The 26,041-nt window shown below is 51.6% G+C and overlaps 1 protein-coding gene across 2 annotated transcripts; it reads left to right on the top strand.

The window, feature by feature from the left end:
* The first annotated feature begins 295 nt into the window (after nt 1-295).
* Nucleotides 296-26,041, top strand: itgb7 (integrin, beta 7). Of its 2 annotated transcripts, XM_072249006.1 has the most exons (16): nt 296-495; nt 7,423-7,510; nt 7,710-7,786; nt 8,479-8,680; nt 13,400-13,570; nt 14,331-14,572; nt 14,860-15,018; nt 15,433-15,528; nt 15,786-15,875; nt 16,889-17,026; nt 17,187-17,380; nt 18,457-18,677; nt 19,170-19,389; nt 20,806-21,005; nt 24,287-24,450; nt 25,199-26,041. In XM_072249006.1, the coding sequence occupies exons 2-16, from the start codon at nt 7,423-7,425 to the stop codon at nt 25,262-25,264; spliced, it is 2,328 nt and encodes a 775-aa protein (XP_072105107.1). In that variant the 5' UTR covers nt 296-495; the 3' UTR covers nt 25,265-26,041. The 2 variants fall into 2 exon arrangements, with proteins under 2 accessions (XP_072105107.1, XP_072105109.1); XM_072249008.1 differs by lacking the exon at nt 24,287-24,450.

The following is a 26,041-nucleotide window of genomic DNA, read 5'->3' as shown; positions in this document are numbered from 1 at the left end:
GTCCCTCTGCTGGTTTCTGCCTCCTACTGGGTCCCTCACTCATGGTCCCTCTGCTGGTTTCTGCCTCCTACTGGGTCCCTCACTCATGGTCCCTCTACTGGTTTCTGCCTCCTACTGGGTCCCTCACTCATAGTCTCTCCCTCCCTCCGCTGGGTCTCTTTCTCTCTCTCTCTGCTGGGACCCACACTCTGCTGGTCTCCCCCTTTCCTCCCACTGCTGTTCTCTCTCTTCTGCTGGGTTCCCTCTACTGATCTGCCCTCTCTGCTTTTCTCTCTCCCCCTCTCTGACGCGGTTCCTGTTGGGACTTCGCTGTAAACCCTGTTGCCGCTCCGCTCTCTGAACGGCTGTCTAGCCTCGCTCCGCGAATCCGCTCTGTTTCCCCGCGATCCGAGCACCCCGCCGCCCCACCACCGGACCGAGGGCTTTAACCCACCGACCGAGGGGACGTTACCAGCGCCAGAGCGGGAGAACAGCGAGACTGTCCATCAGTAGCAGGTGCGCACCGCGTGGGATCTTCCTTTCCCTCCGTGTCCCATTTCCTCTCTCCGTGCCCCTTTCCCCCTCTCCCCCCTTTCCTTTATCGCTGAGCTTCTCCCTCCCGTTTACCTACCTCCCTCTCCCTCCCCCTCTCCCCTCTCCTCTCCTTCCCTTCTTCCTTCGCTCCTGTACCTCACCCTCTCTCCCCAGCTTCTTTCTTTTGCTTTCCCTCTCTCTGCGATATTTTCTCTCCCCTCCAGTCTGTCCTTTCCTGACTTCCCTCTTTTCTATTGTCTTTCTCCCCTTCCCTTTCTTCTCCCCTTTTCCCCATCTACCTCACCTCCTCCCTCTTCCTCCTTCGTCCCCCTTCTGCATTTTTCTCTCTCTGTTTATCGCCTTCTCTCTATCACTTCTCTGCCGCCACGCACACCCCCTTCTCCCTCCTCACTCCCCGTCCCCCACCCCACCTCTCTTTCTTTGGTGTCAGAATCAGGTTTATTGTCACTGACGTGTGAAATTTGTTGTTTTGCGGCAGCACTATCGTGCAAGACATATATAAAAAAACACTAGACGTTGCAAATAAATAGTGCAAAACGACAGCAAAATTGTGAGCTAGTGTTACTGAGTTTGTGGACCGTTCGGAAATGTGATGGCAGAGGGGAAGAAAGCACTGGGTGTAGTCCATGTAGAAGATTATGGGAGGCAAAGTTAAGTCAGAATATTTTACCCAGAGTACGGGCATAAACAAGAGGGAGTAGGTGTGACCTGTTTAAAGGGGACCAGAGGGGTAAATTTCCCTCCACACAGAGTGTGGGTGATATCTGGAAGATGCTGCCAGAGGAGGGGGTGGAATCAGAGACACTCACAGGGCTTAAGACACAGAACAGGCCTTTCAGCCCACCATGTCTGTACTTAGCATTTACACAATGTCCAAGTTGCTCCATTCTCTACACATTCATGTGTCTTCTGAACAGCCTGTTAAACACTCTATTATATCTGCCTCTACCACCACCCCTGGCAGCATGTTCCAACACCCATCACCCTCTGTGCGAAAAACTTGCCACACACATCACCTTTGAACTTAACCCTCTCAGCTTAAATTCATTCCCTCTGGTATTAGACAGTTCCGCTCTGGGGAGATAGATACCAGCTGTCTACGCTGTCTACATTCTTAAAAGGGCAATTACAGGTTGCAACTGATTGAAGGAGTATATCTAGAAGAAGGAAAGTATCAAACAACCCATGTTTGTCCACCCTCTCCTTATAGTTGATTCTCTCTAATCCAGGCAGCAACCTCTCCAAAGCCCCCACACCCTTCCTGTAATGGGGTGACCAGAACTGTACTCAATACTCCAAGTGTAGTTGACCAGAGTTTTATTCAGCTGCATCTTGAGTTCCTGATTCTTACACTCAGTCTCTTGATCGACAAAAGCAAGCTTTTTTTTAACCACTTCTTCACTATCTACTTCTGTCAGCAGTTTCAGAGATCCCAGGATACCTCTACACATCACTGCTCCTGCTGTTAACTGTACATTTTCCCCTTCCATTTGACCCCTTGGAGTGCAACGCCTCACACTTGCCCGGATGAAACACCATCTGCCATTTCACTGCCCACGTCAATCTTCTTCACTGTCCAAGATTCCACCAATTTTCGTGTCATCAGCAAACTTACTAATTATTCCATTTACATTTTTGTCTAAATCTTACCTATATATCACAAACAGCAGAGGTCCAAGCACTGATCCAGAATCTGAATCAGAATTAGCTTTATTATTACTGACGTACGCTGTGAAATGTGTTGTTTCATTGTTTTGTGGTCACAGTACAGAGCAAGACATACAAATAACTATAGGTTACAATAAATATGTAGTGCAAAAGAGGAACTCAGATAGTGGTTTTGGATTTATGGACCGTTCAGAACTCTGGTGGTGGAGGGGAAAAGCCATTCCTGAATCATTGAGTGTGGGTCTTCAGACTCCTGTACCTCCTCCTCAGTGGTAGTAGTGAGAAGAGAGCACGTCCTGGGTGTTGAGGGTTCTTGATGGATGCCACCTTTTTGAGGTCCTGCCTCTTGCTGATGTTCTTGATGTTGGGGAGGGTTGTCCCTGTGATGGATGTGGCTGAGACTACAACCATCTGCAGTGCCTTGTGATCCTCGGCACTGGAGCCTCCACACAGGTGGTGATGCACCCAGTCAGATGAGAAATTTGCTGGTTTTTGGTGACGTACCAAATTTCCCCAAATGTTCTACGGAACACCGCTGATGAAGGACCTCCAGCCCAAAGAAACCCCCCCTCCCAACACTGCCCTCTGTCTTCCTTGGACAGGATGACTTAGACATGAACATGCAGGGTGTAGAAGGATGTGTCTGCCTGGGACTATACTCGCTGGAATTCACAAGAATCAGAGGGGATCTTATAAAAACATATATAATTATGAAAAGGGTAGATAAGGTAGAGACGGGAGAAGCTGTCTCTTAGGTAAAACTGTTATTCTGCCTAGTCCCATTGACTTGCACCTGCACCATAGCCTTCCACATCCCTTCCACTCATGGACTTACCCAAATTTATCTCAAAAATTTCAATCAAACTCACATCCACCATTTCCGCTGGCAGCTTGTTCCACATTGCATGAAGAGGTTCTCCCTCAGGTTCCCCTTAAGTACACACCCGTGCAGGATGGGTTAGTGAGTTTGCAGATGACACGAGGGTTGGTGGAGTTGTGGATAGTGGAGAAGGTTGCCATAGGTTACAATGGGATATTGACAGGATGCAGAGCTGGGCTGAGAAGTGGCAGATGGAGTTCAACCCGGAAAAATGTGATGGTTCACTCTGGAAGGTCGAATTTAGAGGCAGACTACACAGGATTAATCAAAGTCAAAATCAAAGAAAATTTATTATCAAGGTATGTCAGCATTTACTACCGTAAGATCCATATTCTTGCGGGCATTTACATGAAAATAAAGAATCACAATAGAATTTATGAAAAACTGTATATAAACAAAGAATGACAAACAACCAATGTGCAAAAAAAAGACACATTGTGCAAATAAAAAATAAATAATACTGAGAACATGAGTTGTAAAGTCCTTAAAAGTGAGTCTGTAGGTTATGGAATTAGTTCAGAGTTGTGGTGAGTGAAGTTATCCACGCCGGTTCAGGGGTCTGATCGTTGTAGGGTAATAACTGTTCCTGAACCTGCTGGTGTGAGATCGAAGGCTCCTGTACTTTCCTGCTCAATGGTCGCAGCGAGAAGAGAGCGTGGTCTGGATGGTGGGGGTCCTTGCTGATGGATTCTGCTTTCTTGTGGCAGTGCTCCTTGTAGGTGCGCTCAACAGCAGGAAGGGCTTTGCCTGTGATGGACTGGGTTGTACCTGTCACTTTCTGAAGGTTTTTTTGTTCCTGGGCACTGGTGTTTGCATGCCAGGGCATGATGCAACCACTCAGAATATTCTCCACTGTGCATCTAGAGAAGTTTGTCAAAGTTTTAGATGGCACACCAAATCTCAAATTTGTAAAAAAGTAGAGGAACTGCCGTGCTTTCTCTTAATGTAATGGCTCTTATGTGCTGGACGCAGGTCAGATCCTCTGAAATGATAATGCCGAGGAATTTAAAGCTACTGACCCTCTCCACCTCTGATCCCCTAATGAGGACTGGCTCATGGACCTCCTGTTTCCTCCTCCTGTTATCAATAATCAGCTCTTTGGTCTTGCTGACTTAGAGAGAGAGGTTGTTGTTGTGGCACCACTCAGCCGGGTTTTCAATCTCTCTCCTATATGCTGATTCATCACCACCCTTGATTCAACCAACAGCAGTGGTGTCACCAGCAAACTTCAATATGGCATTGTGTTTAGCCTCACAGTCATTGGTGTAAAGCGAGTAGATCAGGGGGCTAAGCACACAGATCCTTGTGGTGCTCCTGTGCTGATGGAGATTGTGGGGGAGATGTCATTGCCAGCCCAAACTGACGTGTGAGGAAATCGAGGTTCCATTTGCACAGGGAGGTGTTGAGGCCTAGATCTTGGGTTAATGGCTAGATTCTTAGCAGTGTGGAGGAACAGAGGGCTCGTAGGGTCCACGTCCACAGATCACTCAAAGTTGCCGTGCAAGATGATTGGGTGGTGAAGAAGCTACAGTATATAGTGTTTTTGCCTCTATTAGTCAGGGGAATGAAATCAAGAGCCGTGAGGTAATGTTGCAGCTCTTAAAACTCTGATTAGACCACACTTGGAGTATTGTGTTCAGTTCTGGTTGCCTCATAATAGGAAGGTTGTGGAAGCTTTAGAGAGGGTGCAGAGGAGATCTACCAGGAAGCTGCCTGGATCAGAAAACATGTCATACAACAATAGATTGAGTGAGCTAGGGCTTTTCTCTCTGGAGCGAAAGAGGATGAGAGATGATCTGATAGAGGTGTACAGGATGATAAAGGCAGAGACTTTTTCCCAGGGTGGAAATGGCTGATACAAGAGAGCATCATTTTAAGGTGATGGGGAGGTGTCCAAGGCAGGTTCTTCACACAATGAGTAGTGAGTGTGTGGAACATACTGACAGGGGAGGTGTGAAAGGCAGATACATTAGGGGTATTTAAGAAACTCTTAGATAGACACATGGATGATAGAAAAATGGAGGGCTATGTCAGAGGGAAGGGTTAGATTGATCTTGGAGTAGGTTAAAAGGTCACAAAACACCGTCGGTCGAAGAGCCCGTACTGTGCTGTAATGTTATGTGAGTTGTCTGTGGAGAAGTGAAGGAATTAAGAGGGACCTAAGGGGGCAACTATTTCAGCCAGAAGGATGGTGGGTGTATGGAACAAGCTGCCATAGGGAGTGGTGACCACAACAGAGGTGTCAACTTCAAAGGAACCCCCACCCCTACCCACCCTGGACATTTTCTCTTCTCCCCTCTCCCATCAAGCAGAAGATAGAAAGCTTGAAATCACATATCACCAAGCTCAAGGACAGCTTCTACCCCACTGTTGTAGAACTATTGACTGGACCCCTCATACACTAAAAGATAATATACAGTGGGTTCAGCTTAATTGGGCCATCAGCTAATCTGGGCAGCTGTTTATTTGGGGCAACTTTTAAAATCAAAAACTCATTGAGAAAATAGCCAAGATTCCCTTGTTTATTTGGGACACTACACTGCTGTTTAACTGGGACAGGAAACTGTGGCCAAACAGTTTCTAACTAGTATCAGCCGTGTGCACTTGTGTGGCCATTAGACATAACAGCACGCTTAGAGTGAACAGTTTTTAATAGCATCAGATGTGTGTATTTGTGTTCAAAAAAGCAACGATTTTTGTCACTGACAGCTGGCAAGAAATAAGCAATAAGACAATTCAGAGCAGTTTTGCTGACTGCAGTTTCAAGCATTCAGGTTTGGAGATGATAGAAGCGGCCAGGAGTGAAAATAAAATTATTTCACTACTTCAACAAGTTAGAAACTATGAAGAATGTGAAGGTATCTACAGTCATCTTGAATGTTATAATGAAAATGAAGTTTTTGGAGAATGCAATCATCAATAACATTGTATAAAGTCAGTCCGTTATCTGCACTAGGAGTCTGCGCTGATTTTGTTCATTTAGTCAATTAAAAGAATGTGGCAGCGTACGCTGCAAGAATTCCTCCGTCAGTAACCATTAGGAACTAATACGGTTTTATAGTGCTGTAGTAGTATTGGTGGTGTTCCAACTTGTTCTGTATTTCATTTAAATACATAATTTGTTACTCAGGTAAATGGTAGCTTGTCTTTTTTTTATATACCTTTTTAACTATTTCCATGAAACTTTGGCTAATTGGGGCAGCTACTTATTGGGCTAAAGTGTACCAGTCCTGATGGGTCGCAATTAACCGGAATCCACTGTGTATAAAAGTCAAGATATTGCAGCTTTATAAAACTCTAATCAGGCCACATCTGGAGTATTGCATTTAGTTCAGGTCACTCCATTGCAGGAAGGGTGTGGGGGCTTTGGAGAGGGTGCGGAGGAGGTTCACCGGGATGCTGCCTGGATTAGAGGGCGTGAGCTACAAGGAGAGGCTGGACAAACTTGGGTTGTTTTCTCTGGAGCGGCGAAGACTGAGGGGAGACCTGAGAGAGGTTTGTAAGATTATGAGAGGGGTTGGTAGGGTAGACATTTGGGGAATCAATCAACAGAGGGAACAGGTTTAAGCTGAGAGGAGAGATATACAGGTAACCTGAGGGGGGAACTTTTTCACACAGAGTGTGATGGGTGTGTGGAACGAGCTGCCAGAGGAAGTGGTTGAAGCACGTACATGAACAACATTTAAAAGACTTTTGGACAGGTACACAGACGGGAATGGTTTAGAGGGAAACAGGACAAACACGGGCAAATTGGACTGGCTGAGATGGAGATCTTAGTCAGTACGGACAGGACAGGTTTCATGCTAAGACAAGGGGTGAGCGTGTGAGGAGGCGTCATCTGTGGTAAGGCTAGAGGGACGTGCAAGTGATGGGGTTGGGAGGAGGGAAGTGGATACATGCGGTGGTGGGAGGAGATGGGAGGTGTGCGAGCTGAGGTGAGACAGAGTCAGAGCAGATAGCAACAGGCCCTTCAGCCCATTGAGTCTGTTCTGACCCCCTCCACCAATCCTAACCCCCAGCAGTTGCTGTGGACTCTTCCCTGCCCTGGAGAACCAAAAGTGTTTTCCAGGTAGTCCCCGGGTGCTGTGAAAGTTTCTGTCCCCCCACGCCCCCACCAACACCCAACACCCCCTCTGAGGTAAAAAGTGTTGACGGACTAAGGTTGTACATCGAACTTCCTCAATCCCTCAACACACACCTAACCCTTGTAAACCGAGGTCCCTCTGTCCGTTGACACTCCCCACTGTTCACAGCGTGTCGTGCCCCTGGGGAGAGGGAGAAGGCTGGGAGTCTGGGGTTGCTGGTGGGGCTGGTGGATTGACTGGTGTTCTTTGCCACAGATGCCACCAGTGTGGGTGTGGGTAATCACCCTCCTCCTCTGGGACCCTGACCCTTCCGGATGTGGAGGTGGGAAATTAGCTGCAGGAGGTGAGTAACTGAGGTGGGGGGGGGAGTGAGGAGGCAAAGGAGGGAGGGAGGGGAGTAAATGATGGAGAGAGAGGAAGGTAGAAAATGATTGAGGGAGGGGAGTAACTGAGTGGTGGGTAGAGTGTGGGTGGGGAGGGGGTCAGAAGATAGAGGGGTGAGGAGGGGAGGGAGTATCACTGACCTGTGTCTCTCCCCCCAGCACCGCCCTGTGGATCACAGGCCTCCTGTGATGACTGCATCAGCGCCCACCCCAACTGTTCTTGGTGCAAAGACAAGGTAGGTGGGAATCAGTCACCTTCCACCCCAGTAGCCAGGGAGGGAGAAGGGGAAGGAGAGGAGAGTGAAAAGGGGGATTGGGGAAAGGGGATAAAGGGAAGAGAAGGGAAGGGAAGGCATCTCCTACCCTCAGCCCTGCCCAAGGCGCCTTCCCCTCCCCCAAGTCCAGTATCCCACCTCCCGCCTGGGACCCACTGGGGAGGGCATGGATATTCTGTTGCTGGGAAAACAGGTGGGATCCTCCTCTTCACAGCCCTCCTCACACACCCTCTCCTTCCTCACGGTGATGTTTGTCCTCTACCCTTCCCTCCCTCCTCTACCACTGAGTTCTGTCTTCCAGCTCTCTGTCTCACTGTTTTCACATTCACCCCTTTGCTCTCGAGTTCTCCCACCCTCCACACACACAGATAGAAACCCTCTCCTTTCTCTTTTCCTCTCTTTCTCTGTACCTCTATCTCTCTACCTGTCACATCCTGTCTGCTGACCTCCAGACCAGCCTCTCTCCCATCCCTAGGAGAGTGACTGACTTCCTGAAGGAACTGTGGGTTCGCAGCAAATGACGCGCAGAAGCAGCAGAGTATGACGCGGAAGGTGGGGATGGAGGGGGTTGGGAGAGGGTGCAGACATTTAACTCCCACTGGGTGCTATTACTCGCCTCACTCCACACCCGACAATCCCCGCTTCTCCTCCAGAATTTCACCCAGCCCGGGGAGCCGGATTCTGTGCGCTGCGATGGGCAGGAGAGCCTGCTTCTTCGGGGCTGCCCAGCGGAGGACATAGTCAACCCCAGCAGCTCCCACCAGGTGCTGCAGAGACGTGAGCTCGGACAGTCCGTTAAGGGAGAGGGTCACATACAACTGGCTCCCCAAAAAGTTAGCGTCAAACTCCGGCCAGGTGAGTGACAAACCCTCCCCCCACCCGCCGCCGCATCCCCACGCATGGAAATCTGGACGGGTGGGTGGAACCTGGGGAATGAGTGACTGTGTGACTTGACGAAGTAGGGGATTAGTGTCTGAGTGTGAGATAGGGGAGTGGGGGAGGAGTGTGTGAGTGTGAGATGGGCGAGTTGGAGAGGAGTGTCTGAGTGTGAGATGGGGGAGTTGGGGAGGAGTGACTGAGTGTGAGATGGGGGAGTTGGGGAGGAGTGTGTCACTGAGAGATGGGGGAGTTGGGGAGGAGTGTGTGAGTGTCAGATGGGGGAGTTGGGGAGGAGTGTGTGAGTGTGAGAGATGGGGAGTTGGGGAGGAGTATGTGAGTGTGAGATGGGGGAGTTGGGGAGGAGTGTGTGAGTGTGAGATGGGGGAGTTGGGGAGGAGTGTGTGAGTGTGAGATGGGGGAGTTGGAGAGGAGCGTGTGAGTGTGAGATGGGGAGTTGGGGAGGAGTGTGTGAGTGTGAAATGGGGAAGTTTGGGAGGAGTGTGTGAGTGCGAGAAGGGGGAGTAGGGGAGGAGTGTGTGAGTGTGAGATGGAGGAGTTGGGGAGGAGTGTGTGAGTGTGAGATGGGGGAGTTGGGGAGGAGTGTGTGAGTGTGAGATGGGGGAGTTGGGGAGGAGTGTGTGAGTGTGAGATGGGGGAGTTGGGGAGGAGTGTGTGAGTGTGAGATGGGGGAGTTGGGGAGCAGTGTGTGAGTGTGAGAGATGGGGAGTTGGGGAGGAGTATGTGAGTGTGAGATGGGGGAGTTGGGGAGGAGTGTGTCACTGAGAGATGGGGGAGTTGGGGAGGAGTGTGTGAGTGTGAGATGGGGGAGTTGGGGAGGAGTGTGTGAGTGTGAGATGGGGGAGTTGGGGAGGAGTGTGTGAGTGTGAGATGGGGGAGTTGGGGAGGAGTGTGTGAGTGTGAGATGGGGGAGTTGGGGAGGAGTGTGTGAGTGTGAGATGGGGGAGTTGGGGAGGAGTGTGTGAGTGTGAGATGGGGGAGTTGGGGAGGAGTGTCTGTGTGTGAGATGGGGGAGTTGGGAAGGAGTGTGTGAGTGTGAGATGGGGCAGTTGGGGAGGGGTGTGTGAGTGTGAGATGGGGGAGTTGGGGAGGAGTGTCTGTGTGTGAGATGGGGGAGTTGGGAAGGAGTGTGTGAGTGTGAGATGGGGCAGTTGGGGAGGGGTGTGTGAGTGTGAGATGGAGGAGTTGGGGAGGAGTGTGTGAGTGTGAGATGGGGGAGTCGGTGAGGAGTGTGTGAGTGTGAGATGGGGAGTTGGGGAGGAGTGTGTGAGTGTGAGATGGGGGAGTCGGTGAGGAGTGTGCGAGTGTGAAATGGGGAAGTTTGGGAGGAGTGTGTGAGTGTGAGATGGGGGAGTTGGGTAGGAGTGTGTGAGTGTCAGATGGGGGAGTTGGGGAGGAGTGTATGAGTGTGATTTGGGGAGTTTGGGAGGAGTGTGTGAGTGTGAGATGCGGGAGTTGGAGAGGCGTGTGTGAGTGTGAGATGGGCAAGTTTGGGAGGAGTGTGTGAGTGTGAGATGTGGGACTTGGGGAGGAGTGTGTGAGTGTGAGATGGGGGAGTTGGGGAGGAGTGTATGAGTGTGAGATGGGGGAGTTGGGGAGGAGTGTGTGAGTGTGAGATGGGGGAGTTGGCAGTAGTGTGTGACTGAGAGATGGGGGAGTTGGGGAGGAGTGTGTGAGTGTGAAATGGGGAAGTTTGGGAGGAGTGTGTGAGTGCGAGAAGGGGGAGTAGGGGAGGAGTGTGTGAGTGTGAGATGGGGGAGTTGGGGAGGAGTGTGTGAGTGTGAGATGGGGGAGTTGGGGAGGAGTGTGTGAGTGTGAGATGGGGGAGTTGGGGAGGAGTGTGTGAGTGTGAGATGGGGGAGTTGGGGAGGAGTGTCTGTGTGTGAGATGGGGGAGTTGGGAAGGAGTGTGTGAGTGTGAGATGGGGCAGTTGGGGAGGGGTGTGTGAGTGTGAGATGGAGGAGTTGGGGAGGAGTGTGTGAGTGTGAGATGGGGGAGTCGGTGAGGAGTGTGTGAGTGTGAGATGGGGAGTTGGGGAGGAGTGTGTGAGTGTGAGATGGGGGAGTCGGTGAGGAGTGTGCGAGTGTGAAATGGGGAAGTTTGGGAGGAGTGTGTGAGTGTGAGATGGGGGAGTTGGGTAGGAGTGTGTGAGTGTCAGATGGGGGAGTTGGGGAGGAGTGTATGAGTGTGATTTGGGGAGTTTGGGAGGAGTGTGTGAGTGTGAGATGCGGGAGTTGGAGAGGCGTGTGTGAGTGTGAGATGGGCAAGTTTGGGAGGAGTGTGTGAGTGTGAGATGCGGGACTTGGGGAGGAGTGTGTGAGTGTGAGATGGGGGAGTTGGGGAGGAGTGTATGAGTGTGAAATGGAGGAGTTGGGGAGGAGTGTGTGAGTCTGAGGTGGGAGAGTTGGGGAGGAGTGTGTGAGTGTGAGATGGGGGAGTTGGGGCGGAATGTGTGAGTGTGAGATGGGGGAGTTGGCAGTAGTGTGTGACTGAGAGATGGGGGAGTTGGGGAGGAGTGTGTGAGTGTGAAATGGGGAAGTTTGGGAGGAGTGTGTGAGTGCGAGAAGGGGGAGTAGGGGAGGAGTGTGTGAGTGTGAGATGGGGCAGTTGGGGAGGAGTGTGTGAGTCTGAGGTGGGAGAGTTGGGGAGGAGTGTGTGAGTGTGAGATGGGGGAGTTGGCAGTAGTGTGTGACTGAGAGATGGGGGAGTTGGGGAGGAGTGTGTGAGTGTGAAATGGGGAAGTTTGGGAGGAGTGTGTGAGTGCGAGAAGGGGGAGTAGGGGAGGAGTGTGTGAGTGTGAGATGGGGAGGAGTGTGTGAGTGTGAGATGGGGGAGTTGGGGAGGAGTGTGTGAGTCTGAGATGGGGGAGTTGGGGAGGAGTGTGTGAGTGTGAGATGGGGGAGTTGGGGAGGAGTGTCTGTGTGTGAGATGGGGGAGTTGGGAAGGAGTGTGTGAGTGTGAGATGGGGCAGTTGGGGAGGGGTGTGTGAGTGTGAGATGGAGGAGTTGGGGAGGAGTGTGTGAGTGTGAGATGGGGGAGTCGGTGAGGAGTGTGTGAGTGTGAGATGGGGAGTTGGGGAGGAGTGTGTGAGTGTGAGATGGGGGAGTCGGTGAGGAGTGTGCGAGTGTGAAATGGGGAAGTTTGGGAGGAGTGTGTGAGTGTGAGATGGGGGTGTTGGGTAGGAGTGTGTGAGTGTCAGATGGGGGAGTTGGGGAGGAGTGTATGAGTGTGATTTGGGGAGTTTGGGAGGAGTGTGTGAGTGTGAGATGCGGGACTTGGGGAGGAGTGTGTGAGTGTGAGATGGGGGAGTTGGGGAGGAGTGTATGAGTGTGAGATGGAGGAGTTGGGGAGGAGTGTGTGAGTCTGAGGTGGGAGAGTTGGGGAGGAGTGTGTGAGTGTGAGATGGGGGAGTTGGGGAGGAATGTGTGAGTGTGAGATGGGGGAGTTGGCAGTAGTGTGTGACTGAGAGATGGGGGAGTTGGGGAGGAGTGTGTGAGTGTGAAATGGGGAAGTTTGGGAGGAGTGTGTGAGTGTGAAATGGGGAAGTTTGGGAGGAGTGTGTGAGTGCGAGAAGGGGGAGTAGGGGAGGAGTGTGTGAGTGTGAGATGGGGGAGTTGGGGAGGAGTGTATGAGTGTGAGATGGAGGAGTTGGGGAGGAGTGTGTGAGTCTGAGGTGGGAGAGTTGGGGAGGAGTGTGTGAGTGTGAGATGGGGGAGTTGGGGAGGAGTGTGTGAGTGTGAGATGGGGGAGTTGGCAGTAGTGTGTGACTGAGAGATGGGGGAGTTGGGGAGGAGTGTGTGAGTGTGAAATGGGGAAGTTTGGGAGGAGTGTGTGAGTGCGAGAAGGGGGAGTAGGGGAGGAGTGTGTGAGTGTGAGATGGGGGAGTTGGGGAGGAGTGTGTGAGTGTGAGATGGGGGAGTTGGGGAGGAGTGTGTGAGTGTGAGATGGGGGAGTTGGGGAGGAGTGTGTGAGTGTGAGATGGGGGAGTTGGGGAGGAGTGTCTGTGTGTGAGATGGGGGAGTTGGGAAGGAGCGTGTGAGTGTGAGATGGGGCAGTTGGGGAGGGGTGTGTGAGTGTGAGATGGAGGAGTTGGGGAGGAGTGTGTGAGTGTGAGATGGGGGAGTCGGTGAGGAGTGTGTGAGTGTGAGATGGGGAGTTGGGGAGGAGTGTGTGAGTGTGAGATGGGGGAGTCGGTGAGGAGTGTGCGAGTGTGAAATGGGGAAGTTTGGGAGGAGTGTGTGAGTGTGAGATGGGGGTGTTGGGTAGGAGTGTGTGAGTGTCAGATGGGGGAGTTGGGGAGGAGTGTATGAGTGTGATTTGGGGAGTTTGGGAGGAGTGTGTGAGTGTGAGATGCGGGAGTTGGAGAGGCGTGTGTGAGTGTGAGATGGGCAAGTTTGGGAGGAGTGTGTGAGTGTGAGATGCGGGACTTGGGGAGGAGTGTGTGAGTATGAGGTGGGGGAGTTGGGGAGGAGTGTGTGAGTGTGAGATGGGGGAGTTGGGGAAGAGTGTGTGAGTGTGAAATGGGGAAGTTTCGGAGGATTGTGTGAGTGTGAGAAGGGGGAGTAGGGGAGGAGTGTGTGAGTGTATGACCGGATGGAGTTGTGTTATCCTCTGACGGGAAGGTGCGTGACTTTGGGTGTTGGGAACTTCACTGCCTCCACTGTTTCCTCTCGCCAGGATTGACTGAGCATTTCCGGGTGAAGTTCCGGAGAGCTGAGGGTTATCCCGTTGATCTGTATTACCTGATGGATCTGTCCTACTCCATGAAGGATGACCTGGAGTACATCCGCAAACTTGGCAGTAACTTGCTGTTCACTCTGACAAACATCACTGATTCCATTCGCATTGGTGAGTTCGCTCTTGCGGCGAATGGACGGGAGTGGTGGAGAAGCATAGAACAGAAACAGACCCTTTAGCTCAATCAATCCATGCCATTCCAGATCCTTCTCCAAACCTGTTGCTCTTCCACAACTTTGGCTCATATTCCTCAGGTCCAATTTTAATGTCATCATACCTGCCTCTGGCAGCTCGTTCCATGTATGGACCACCCTCTTGGTGAAAAAGTTGCCCCTCGGAATCCTATTGAATATCTCCCCTCTCACCCTAAACCTGAGGCCTGTTTTCTGATTTCTGCAGCCCTGGGGGAAAGAGTTATCCCTTCTCTCCTTATGTACATGCCACCTTGTTTTACAAATTTCCACCCTGGGGGAAAGATCGTGGCTGTCTATCTGTGCCCCTCACAGTCTTACAAATCTCTCTCAGGTCTCCCCTCAGCCTTGGCCGCTCCAGAGAAAACAACCCAAGTTTGTCCAACCTCTCCTTATAGCTCACGCTCTCTAATCCAGGCAGCATCCTGGTGAACCTCTTCTGCACCCTCTCCAAAGCCCCCACACCCTTCCTGTGATCAGAACTGAACTGAATGCAATATTCCAGATGTGTCCTGAACAGTTTTATGCTTCTCCACCCTCGAACTCAGTGCCTCAACCGATGGAGGCAAGTCCTCTGCCTCAGGAGTGAAAGACACCAGGTGCAGAGGTGAGGGGAGGGCAATGGCGGGACAGACCCCTTCTCCTCCTCACTCTCATCTCCTCTCTCTCCTTCCACACAGGATTTGGCTCCTTTGTTGACAAGACCACCCTGCCTTTCACCAGTCTGCTGCCTCGCCGCCTCCGCAGCCCCTGCCCCGACCGCAGCGAGCAGTGCCAGCCCCCCTTCAGCTTCCGAAACGTGCTGCCGCTGACCCAGGAGGCGGGCAAGTTTGAGACGGAGGTGGGCAAGCAGGAGGTGTCCGGCAACCTAGATACCCCTGAGGGGGGGCTGGATGCTATGATGCAGGCGGTCGTATGTGAAGTGAGTGGGGTGGGGAGGGGTGGAGAGGTTGGGGTGTGCGGTTGGGTGAGGGTTTGGATGTAGGGGAGGAGGGAGAGGGATGAGTGATATGATGGGGAGAGGAGGGGTGGAGTAAGAGGTGGGAGGGAGTGAGAGGGCGAGAGAGGAGTGGGGAGGGAAGTGAAGGGAGAGAGACAGAGGAGGGAGGTTGGTAGAGCGGATGGAGGAGGTGGAGATAATGTGGGGGCATTGTTTCTCCATTCTGGCCACACTGACCCATCTCCTCTCCCTCTTCCCCCCCCCCACAGAAGGAGGTGGGCTGGAGGAACGTGACCAAGCTCCTGGTCTATACGTCCGACGCCACCTTCCATTCCGCAGGTGATGGGCGCCTTGGTGGGATCTTCTTGCCCAACGACGCTCGCTGCCACCTCGACAAGACAGGGCTGTACGCCGACAGCAACCTCTACGTAAGTCTCGAGCCTGCCGCGCAGACCCAGGCCCGTATCTCCTCACTGGCATTCAACGCTGGCCACCTCTTCCCTGCCCATGGGTTACACATGTCTATGCTTCCCATCCCACACAGACCGTATAATGCAGGGGTTGAGGGGTGGCGGGATGGAGAATAAACGCGGGATGGAGGATGGAGTGGACTGGTTCACAAATGTGGGGCATGACTGGCGCAGTAACTGTGGAACAGAACTAATGGGTCAAACACAGGGGCAAAAATGAGGGTTAGGACTGATGTTTTTAAATGCGAGGTGTGAACTGACACAGGACAGGAGTTGGCATATAAATGGCGGGTTAAAGGCTGGGCGGGGAGCTGGTTCTCAAGCACGGGCAGGGATGCGGGCTGGAGCTGACATTCGTGGCCTGTATTGCAGGACTACCCATCGGTGGGCCAGCTCGTGCAGACTCTCTCAAAGCATAACATACAGCCCATCTTCGCCGTCACCCAGAATGTGGTGCCTGTGTACCAGGTGAGTGTCACCCTCACCCCCTCACCTGGATCTGACCCCAACTGTTACCGTCACACCTCCCTCTTTCATTAGTACTCCCTCCACACACTCTGTGCCTCACACCCCCACCTCTCACTCTGTCTCCCCTTCTCTCCCTCTCTCACACCCTATCTTTCTCTCTCTGACCCCCTACCCTTCCATCTCTCCCTGACATTCAATACACCCCTCCATCTCTCCCTCACAAACTCTCTGTCACTCTCTCTCTCTCTCTGACTCAGGAGCTCAGTAAATTAATCCCAAAGTCTGCAGTCGGGGAACTGAAAGCGGATTCAAGCAACGTCTTACAGTTGATCTCTGAGGCTTATAATGTGAGTGACGGGGGCGTTCTGTGGTAGGAGGGAGGTAGGGCTGAACTGGGGGAGGGATGATGGGGGAGAGAAAGGGAGGGATGGTAGGGGAAGAGGTGAGGAGGGGAGAAGAGATGCAGGAAGAAAGGAAGAAAGAGGGGAAGAGTTGGTGGGAGGGGGAGTGGGAAATGGGAGGGACAGAGGGGTGGCAAGTAGGAGAGATGGGAGGGGGGAAAGTGAGGTGGGAGGGAGAGAGAGGGAGAAATGTGAGATGGGACAGGGAGAGGGGAAAAAAGATGATTAAGGGGGATGGTGAATGGAAGGGTAGGAAAAGGGTGGGGGAGAGGGTGAGGGAAAATGGGGAGGGGGAATGGAGGGGAAGGGGAGGGGCAAGGGAAAGGAGCGGGGGAAGGGAGAGGGAGAGGAGGGGAGATGGAGAGGAGGGGGAGAGGAAAAGAAGGGGCTGGGGAAAATAGGGGGTTGAGGGAAATAAGGGGATGAGGGGAGAGGGACTGAAGAGAAGGGAGCTGAGGAGGAGGGGGGACTGATGAGGAAAGAGGAGGGGGGACTGAGGAAAAGAGGGATCTAAGAGGAAAGGAGGGGGTTTGGGGGAGAGGAGACAGGGGAATAGGGGGGAGGGGGGCTGGTGGGAAAGGGCAGAGTGGGCTGAGGGGGAGGGAGGACTGAGGGGAAATGAGTGGGGACTAAGGTGAAAAGAGGGGTGCAGTGGGGGCTGGGGGAGAGGAGGGGAGGAGAGTGCGTCGTGGTGAGGGAGGGCAGGGTAGAGATGGGAGCCTGGATGCAGGTGGCTGAGGGGGACGAGGGTGGTGATGGGGAGACGGGGAGGGTGAGTTCAAGAAGGGAAGTTGTGGGGCAGGATGGAGTGAGGAGGGAGCGAGTATGCTAAGAGTGGTGAGAGGGGGTTAGAGGAAGGGAGGGGATAAGCAAGGAGAGATCGGGGGCTGATGGGTGTGGGTTGTGGGTCAGAGGACATAACTGGACACTGACTGCTCTCTCTGATCCCTCTCCCCAAGAACCTTTCATCCACAGTGAAGCTGGAGCACTCAAAACTCCCTGAAGGTATCTCCCTCACCTTCCAGTCCTACTGTGGGGATAGCAATCCCTCCCGACAGGATACAGGGGAGTGTTCAGGGGTTCGCTTTAACCAGGAGGTGAGTGACTCCCGTCCCCTGAACTCTGAGCTCTCACTCTCCCCAATCTCTCCCCACCGCCCTCCGCCCTTCCCCCATCCCTCCCCTTTCCCCCACTCCCCTCTCCCCTCCCTTTGTATCTCATTCTCTTCTCTGCTAATCAACGGGTCTCCCCCCACAGATTAATTTCATGGTGGGTGTGACTGCATCGCGCTGCCTCCCCGCCAGTGCGCACTTCGTTCTGCGCGTACTGGGCTTCGCGGAAACGTTGGAGGTCGCGGTGGAGACGGATTGCACGTGTCACTGTGGAGATGCAGACGGCGGGGACACACACTGTAGTCACGGCAATGGGACGCTGAACTGCGGACAGTGCAGGTGGGGGATGTGGGGGTTGAAGGGGACCGCAGGGCGAGGGAGAAGGGGGGAGTGGTTATTCTGGCTACACGATTGGCCAAGCTTCCCATCTATTTGCCCCATATCCCTCTAATCATTTTTTTTAAATCCACGTACCTGTCCAGGTGACTTTTAAATGTTGTTAATGTACCTGTTTCAACCACTTCCTCTAGTTCTTAAATCCCCAACCCTGGGAAAGGGACTGTGTACAATCACCCTATCTATGTTCCTCATGGTTTTATACACCTCTATAAGGTTGCCCCTCAATCTCCTACACTCCAGGGAATCAAGTCCCAACCTCTCTCACTCAAAAACTCCACTCAATGCCGAATTAAATTAATCTCTTCTGCCCATCCCTGTCGAAGAGCCTCTATCGTACCTGCCTCCACCACGTTCCAGGCACCCACCACTCTCTGTGTGAAAAAAGTATTCAATACTTCAATGCTGGGGAGAAAGATTCTGGCTCTCTACTCTATCTGTGCCTCTCATGATTTTCAGAATCTCTCTCAGGTCTCCCCTCAGTCTCTGCCACTCCAGAGAAAACAACCCAAGTTTGTCCAGCCTCTCATTATGGCTCACGCTCTCTAATCCTGGCAGCGTCCTGGTGAACCTCCTCTGCACTCTCTCCAAAGCCCCCACACCCTTCATGTAATGGGTTGACCAGAATTGAGTGCAATACTCCAGGTGTGGCCTGAACAGAGATTTATAAAGCTGAAACATAACTTCCCAACTCTTAGGATTAGGATAGGGACTGGGATCAGGATGGGGAGATATGATCTAGGATTGGGAATTGGAGAGTACTCAAGTTTTTCCTGGAGCAGAATTAATTAATGTGGATTGACTCTGTCTCTCCGTTTCTCCTCCTGCCTCTAACTTTGTCTCTTCACAACCATCACCCCCAATGTCTTCAACCTCCCTGTTCTGTCTCGCACTGCCCCTCTCTCCTTGCCACTCTTCTCCTTTGTCCATCTCTCCCTTTCATGCATCCTCACCCTATGTCGCTCCTCCCTTTCCCCCTTTCCCCCTTTCCCCCCTGCCCCTCTGCAACACCCCCTCAGCTGCCTCCCAGGACGCGTGGGGCGGCTGTGTGAGTGCACACGGGATGAAGATCAGCTGGAAGACTTGCTGGCGCCATGCCGGAAGGGGAACGAGTCTGTACTGTGTGAGGGGCATGGACAATGCATGTGCGGGACGTGTGTGTGCGACGGGAACCTGCGTGGGCAGTACTGCGAATGCGACGACTCCTCCTGTGTCCGGCACAACAGCCTGCTGTGTGGTGGTGAGCATCTCCACCGGCCGCAAAGTGCCCACAAAAATGCAGACCCACCTTCCAGAAACGGCAAACACACTAAAACGTGGTCACCCTCCAAAAACTGCAAGTACCGACCGGCAAGTGCAGACCCAGAGAAACACAGACTCCCCTCCCCTCAACACCATATCTGCAGACCCTCCCTCAAACTCCAACAAACTCATGCAGAATCGCAAACCTGTGTCAAATGCAGACTCCCCGACTGCTGACTCAATGAAAACGCCGACCCCTACCCCTACACCAAACAAAAAATCAGATCCCAGTAAACGCTCTCCACCCACAAACCTGACTCACTGCCTCTGTACTAATGATGAACTATTCACCCTCTCTCTCCACTCCCTACCCTCTCTCTACCGTCCTCCCTCCTTCCTTCTCTCTTCCCCCTGCTTCCTCCTCTCTCTCAAACACCACTCCCTCCATCCCCTCCCCTCCATAACTCCATCACTCCACTCCCATGAACAGGCCATGGCCGGTGCTCCTGTGGCAAGTGCATCTGTGATGCGGGCTACGAAGGGGATGCGTGCCAGTGCCCGCTGTCAAAGGAAGCATGCCGACATGAGAATGGCTTGCTCTGCGCAGGACACGGCGACTGCCGCTGCGGTCAGTGCATCTGTCAACGGGGATACACGGGTCCGACCTGCAACCAGTGTCCCAACTGCCCCACCCCGTGTCAGCTCCACACGTGAGTCTCATGTCCAGGGAGGAAACCTACCCTCTCTGCATCAGTGAGCGAGTACAGGTATGCTGTGATGGGACAGTGTGGAGGGAGCTTCACTCTGTGTCTGATCCTGGGAGTGTGTAATGGGACAGTGTGGAAGGAGATTCACTCTGTGTCTGACCCTGGGAGTGTGTGATGGGACAGTGTGGAGGGAGATTCACACTGTGTCTGACCCTGGGAGTGTGTGATGGGACAGTGTGGAGGGAGATTCACTCTGTGTCTGACTCTGGGAGTGTGTGATGGGACAGTGTGGAGGGAGATTCACTCTGAGTCTGACCCCGGGAGTGTGTCATGGGACAGTGTGGAGGAAGATTCACTCGGTGTCTCTCCCCGGGAGTGTGTGATAGGACGGTGTGGAGGGAGATTCACTCTATGTCTGATCCCGGGAGTGTGTGATGGGACAGTGTGGAGGGAGATTCACTCTGTGTCTGATCCTGGGAGTGTGTGATGGGACAGTGTGGAGGGAGATTCACTCTGTGTCTGACTCTGGGAGTGTGTGATGGGACAGTGTGGAGGGAGATTCACTCTGTGTCTGACTCTGGGAGTGTGTGATGGGACAGTGTGGAGGGAGATTCACTCTGTGTCTGACCCTGGGAGTGTGTGATGGGACAGTGTGGAGGGAGCTTCACTCTGTGTCTGATCCTGGGAGTGTGTGATGGGACAGTGTGGAGGAGATTCACTCTGTGTCTGACCCTGGGAGTGTGTGATGGGACAGTGTGGAGGAGATTCACTCTGTGTCTGATCCTGGGAGTGTGTGATGGGATGGTGTGGAGGGAGATTCATTCTGTGTGTCTGACCCTGGGAGTGTGTGATGGGACAGTGTGGAGGGAGATTCACTCTGTGTCTGATCCTGGGAGTGTGTAATGGGACAGTGTGGAGGGAGATTCACTCTGTGTCTGACCCTGGGAGTGTGTGATGGGACAGTGTGGAGGGAGATTCACTCTGTGTCTGATCCTGGGAGTGTGTGATGGGAGAGTGTGGAGGGAGATTCACTCTGTGTCTGACCCTGGGAGTGTGTGATGGGACAGTGTGGAGGGAGATTCACTCTGTGTCTGATCCTGGGAGTGTGTGATGGGATGGTATGGAGGGAGATTCATTCTGTGTGTCTGACCCCGGGAGTGTGTCATGGGACAGTGTGGAGGAAGATTCACTCGGTGTCTGACCCCGTAAATGTGTGATGGAACAGTGTGGAGGGAGATTCACTCTGTGTCTGACCCTGGGAGTGTGTGATGGGACTGTGTGGAGGGAGCTTCACTCTGTGCCTGACCCTGGGAGTGTGTGATGGGATGGTGTGGAGGGAGATTCACTCTGTGTCTGACCCTGGGAGTGTGTGATGGGACAGTGTGGAGGGAGATTCACTCTGTGTCTGATCTTGTGCAGGGACTGTGTTGAGTGTGTCATAACGAAAGGACATCTGCCAGAGACCTGCACAATGACCTGCCAAAACATGTCGGTGTCTGTGATGAAGCAGCTTCCCAACACTGGCCTGCACTGCGTGGAGCGATTGTCAAAGGGCACGGTGCTGGAGTTTGTGGTGCAGGAGACTAAGTCCGGCCAACGTTTGATTGTCCGCAAGATAGGCAAGTGGAAGCTCCCTCGTCATCACCTCCTCCATAACACTCCTCTCTCCTGACTGACCCTGCCTCCTTCCTCCCCTTCCCTCCCTTCTGACTCTCTCACAGTGCTCCCAACTCACTCTCCTCTCTGCAGCTGGTCCCTCCTGACTCTGCCACTGCAGTACCCCCTCTCTGTCCCTCCCACAGTGAGCCCTCTTCACTCCCTCCACCCTCCTCACTGCGCCTTCCATGGCACTCTCTCCTCACGTTCCCTCCCACAGCCTCCACCACCCATCCCTCGGCATTCCGCACCTCCCTCCCCCACTGTGCTGTCAGTATGTGTCGTTAAAGCAGACCCTCGGTTCGTGTCACCCCCTATGCCCGTTTTAGTCGATGATTTGGCAGATTAATGTGCGGCTGGTGCAGGGGGCAGGCTTCAGGTTCTTGGATCATTGGGATCTCTTCTAGGGGAGGGATGACCAGTACAAAAGTGACGGGTTGCACCTGAACCAAATGGGGACCAAAATTCTCATGGGCAGGTTTGTTTGAGCTGTTGGGGAGGGTTTAAACTAATTTGGCAGGGGAATGGGAACCGGAGTGAAGGGACTCAGGATAGGAAGGATGGTTTTGGAAAAAAAAGCAAAAATAGCATGCAGTCAGACTGTCAGAAAGGGCAGGCAGATGATAGGACTAAATTGCAGCCAGCATGGTGAATCAGTGTATTAGGGATGCAGAATCAAAAAGGGTAGTAAATATGGTACTCAAAGTGTTATATCTCAATGCACGGAGTACAAGAAATAAGGTGGATGATCCTGTTGCACTATTACAGATTGTCAGGTCTGATGTTGTGGCCATCACTGAATCGTGGTTGAAGGATGGTTGTGGTTGGGAGCTGAATGTCCAAGGTTACACGTTATATCAGAGGGATAGGAAGGTAGGCAGAGGGGATGGCATGTCTCTGCTGTTAAAGAATGGCATCAAATCAGTAAAAGGATGTGACATAGGATCAGAAGATGTTGAATCCTTGTGGGTTGAGTTAAGAACCTGCGAGGGTAAAAGGACCCTGATGGCAGTTATATACAGGTCTCCCAACAGTGGCTGGGATGTGGGCTAGAGATTACAACAGGAAATAGAAAAGGTGTGTTAAAAGGGCAATGTTATGACAGTCATGGAAGATTTCAACATGCAGGTCGATTGGGAAAATCAAGTTAGTAATGGATCTCAAGAGTGAATTTGTAGAATACCTATGAGATTTTTTTTTAGAGCAGTGTGTCGTTGAGCCTACTAGGGATCAGCTATACTGGACTGGGAGTTAAGTAATGAACCAAAGGCGATTAGGGAGCTTAAGGCAAAGGAACTGTTAGAAGACAGTGATCCCAATCTGAATAAGTTCAACTTGAAATTTGATAGGGAGAAAGTCTGACGTAACAGTATTTCAGTGGAATAAAGGAATTTACAGCGGTATGAGAGAGGAGTTGGCCAAAGTCAATTGGAAGGAGATGCTGGCAGGGATGGCAGCAGGGCAGCAATGGCATGAGTTTCTGGGAAAATGAGGAAGGTGCAGGATAGATGTATTCCAAAAACAAAGAAATACTCAAATGGCAAAATAGTACAATTGTGGCTGACGGAAAGTCAAAGCTAATGTAGAAGCAAAAGACAGGACATACAGCAAAGCAAAAATTAACGGGATTAAAAAGCTTTTAAAAACCTACGGAAATCAATTAAGAATCATAAGGAGGGAAAAGATGAAATATGAAAGCAAGCTCGCAAACAATATCAAGGTGGATAAAAAAGCTTTTTCAAGTACGTAAAAAAAATAAGTGAGAGATGTGAGTGAATATAGGTAGGACCGCTAGAAAATGAGGCCGCTGAAGTAACAGGGGACAAGCAGAAAGGAAACTACAGACCAGTTAGCCTGATCTTAGTGGTTGGGAAGATGTTGGAGTCAATTGCTAAGGATGAGGTTATGGAGTACTTGGTGACACAGGACAAGATAGGACAAAGTCAGCATGGTTTTCTTCAGGGAAAATCCTGCCTGATGAACCTGCTGGAATTCTTTGAGATTACAAGTAGGGGATTATAAAGGGGATGCAGTGGATGTTGTATATTTGGATTTTCAGAAGGCCTTTGACAAGGTGCCACACATGAGGCTGCTTACCAAGTTAAGAGCCCATGGTATTATAGAAAAGTTACTAACATGGTTAGAGCACTGGCTTATTGGTAGGAGGCAGTGAATGGGAATAAAAGGATCTTTGTCTGGTTGGCTGCCAGTGACTAGTGGTGTTCCACAGGGGTCAGTGTTGGGACCGCTTCTTTTTGTGCTGTATATCAATGATTTAGATAACGGAATAGATGGGTTTGTTGCCAAATTCACAGATGATACAAAGATTGCTGGTGGAGGGGCAGGTAGTGTTGAGGAAACAGGTAGGATACAGAAGGACTTAGACAGATTAGGAGAATGGGCAAGAAAGTGGCAAATGAAATACAATGTTGGAAAATGCATGGTCATGAACTTTGGTAGAAGTAAACATGCAGACTATTTTCTAAATGGGGAGAAAATCCAAAAATCTGAGATGCAAAGGGACTTGAGAGTCCATGTGCAGAGCACCCTAAAGGTTAACTTGCAGGTAGAGTTGGTGGTGAGGAAGGCAAATGTAATGTTAGCATTCATTTCAAGAGGTTTAGAATACAAGAGCAGGGATGTGATGCTGAGGCTTTATAAGGCACTGGTGAGGCCTCACCTCTAAGAAAAGATGTGCTGGCATTGGAGAGGGTCCAGAGGAGGTTCACAAGGGCTTTGGAAATGAAAGGGTTATCATATCAGAAATGCTTGATGGCTCTGGGCCTGTACTTGCTGGAATTTAGAAGGATGAAGGTGAATCTCATTGAAACCTTTTGAATGTTGAAAGGCCTAGATGGAATGGATGTGGAATGGATGTGGAAAGGATGTTTCCCATGGTGGGAGAGTCTAGGACAAGAGGGCATGGCCTCAGCATAGATGGGAGTCCATTTAAAACAGAGATGTGGAGTAATTTCTTTAGCCAGAGGGAGGAGAATTTGTGGAATTTATTACTACAGGCAGCTGTGGAGGCTGGGTCATTGGGTGTATTTAAAGCAGAGATTGATAGGTTCTTGATTGGACACGGCATCAAAGGTTACAGGGAGGAGGCTGGGGAGTGGGGCTGAGGAGGGGCAGAAAGGATCAACCATGATTGAATGGTGGAGCAGACTCGATGGGCCAAATGGCCTAATTCTGTTCCTATGTCTGGCGGTCTAACCTGTGTTTATGAACCCCGCCCTCACAGAGGCGGAGGCACCCAATCGGCTCGTGGTGGTCGGTGGGCTGATGACAGGGATTGTCCTGGTGGGTCTTCTCATCCTGATGGCGTGGAGGGGAGCAACAGAGATGAGAGACCGCAGAGAGTATCAACGCTTTATCAAGGAGAGGGAGAGGGCCCAGTGGGACTTGGTGAGTGGCCTTGAACTTCCCTTCATACCAATGAGATAGGGAGGGGTGTGGGGGAGGGAAGGGTGACAGAGATGAAGAGGGGTGTAGGGGAGGGAGGGGTCATGGATATGTGGAGAGGTGTAAGGGACATAGTGGTGACAGAGACAGGAGGGGTGTCTGGAATGGAGAGGGGGTGACAGCGACGGGGAGGGGTGTCGGGAATGGAGAGGGGGTGACAGAGACAAGAGGGGTGTCGGGAATGGAGAGGGGGTGACAGCGACGGGGAGGGGTGTAGGATGGAGAGGGGGTTGTAGGGGATTTAACTGGATTGTGTGTGTGTGTGTGTGTGTGTGTGTCTCTCTGTTTTGGGGTCTGTATCCTTGTCTGTCTTGGTTGTGTGTGTGGGTGTGTGCCTGTGTCTGTCTGCCTTGGGGTTTGGAGCTGTTGAGATTTTTTTTTGGAGATTTCAGGGTAAGAACCGGAGGTTCGGAAAGGTATGATTTTCTGGGATCTGGAGTGATTTTGGGGGAAATTTTGCAGGACATCAGGGGATTTTGGAAGATTTTGAGAGGCTCTGAAGAATTTTCAGGGTGTGTAAGATTTCAGGGGATTCTGGGTGATTTGGGAAGATTTTGTTGGAGGGTTGATTGTGGGGAGAGTGTGATTGGGGGATGTGATTTTGGGAGCAGGTGATTTTTGTGGGTTCTGATTTGGGGAGGGGGGAATAATTTGTAAGCCCCTGACTCTCCTTCCCTCTCCCCTCCTACAGCTGAGTAACCCTCTTTACCAAAGTGCCACCACCACAACCATCAACCCCCAGTTCCTGCCTGACTAAACAGGACTTCTGGATCACCTCTACCAGTGAAATTGCGGCTAAAAAGTTCTATTTTAACTTCATCAGTCCACAGGTCTTGTTTCCAAAATGCATCAGGCTTGTTTAGATGTTCCTTTGAACCTTTTGAATAGAACTTTTTGGCCGCAATGAGCAAAGGTATGTTTGGAGGAAAAAGGGTGCAGAATTTCATGAGAAGAACCCCTCTCCTACTGTTAAGCATCGGGGTGGATTGATCATGCTTTGGGCTTGTGTTGCAGCCAGTGGCACGGGGAACATTTCACTGGTAGAGGGAAGAATGAATTCAATTAAACACCAGCAAATTCTGGAAGCAAACATCACACCATCTGTAAAAAAGCTGAAGATGAAAAGAGGATGGCTTCTACAACAGGATAATGATCCTAAACACACCTCAAAATCCACAATGGATTACCTCAAGGTGCAAGCTGAAGGTTTTGCCATGGCCCTCACAGTCCCCCGACCTAAACATCGTCGAGAATCTGTGGATAGACCTCAAAAGAGCAGTGCATGCAAGATGGCCCAAGAATCTCACAGAACTAGAAGCCTTTTGCAAGAAAGAATGGGCGAAAATCCCCCAAACAAGAATTGAAAGACTCTTAGCTGGTTACAAAAAGTGCTTACAAGCTGTGATACTTGCTAAAGGGGGTGTTGCTAAGTACTGACCATGCAGGGTGCCCAAACTTTTGCTTCGGGCCCTTTTACAGTTTCAAAATAACGAAAGAGGAAAAGGTGGAAATAAAAAAGTTTTCTTGCTTAAAA

Source organism: Mobula birostris, chromosome X, assembly GCF_030028105.1.
Source record: "Mobula birostris isolate sMobBir1 chromosome X, sMobBir1.hap1, whole genome shotgun sequence".
Classification (NCBI taxonomy): domain Eukaryota; kingdom Metazoa; phylum Chordata; class Chondrichthyes; order Myliobatiformes; family Myliobatidae; genus Mobula; species Mobula birostris.
Note: the sequence above shows the minus strand (reverse complement) of the source record. Positions and strands in the feature narration are given on the sequence as shown.

Bases quoted from the DNA above. Each gene is read 5' to 3' on its own strand.
- itgb7 (XM_072249006.1), top strand. From the start codon at position 7,423: ATGCCACCAGTGTGGGTGTGGGTAATCACCCTCCTCCTCTGGGACCCT. The intron at 15,529-15,785 runs GTGAGTGTCACC...TCTCTGACTCAG, and splicing joins ATGTGGTGCCTGTGTACCAG to GAGCTCAGTAAATTAATCCC. The intron at 15,876-16,888 runs GTGAGTGACGGG...CCTCTCCCCAAG, and splicing joins TGATCTCTGAGGCTTATAAT to AACCTTTCATCCACAGTGAA.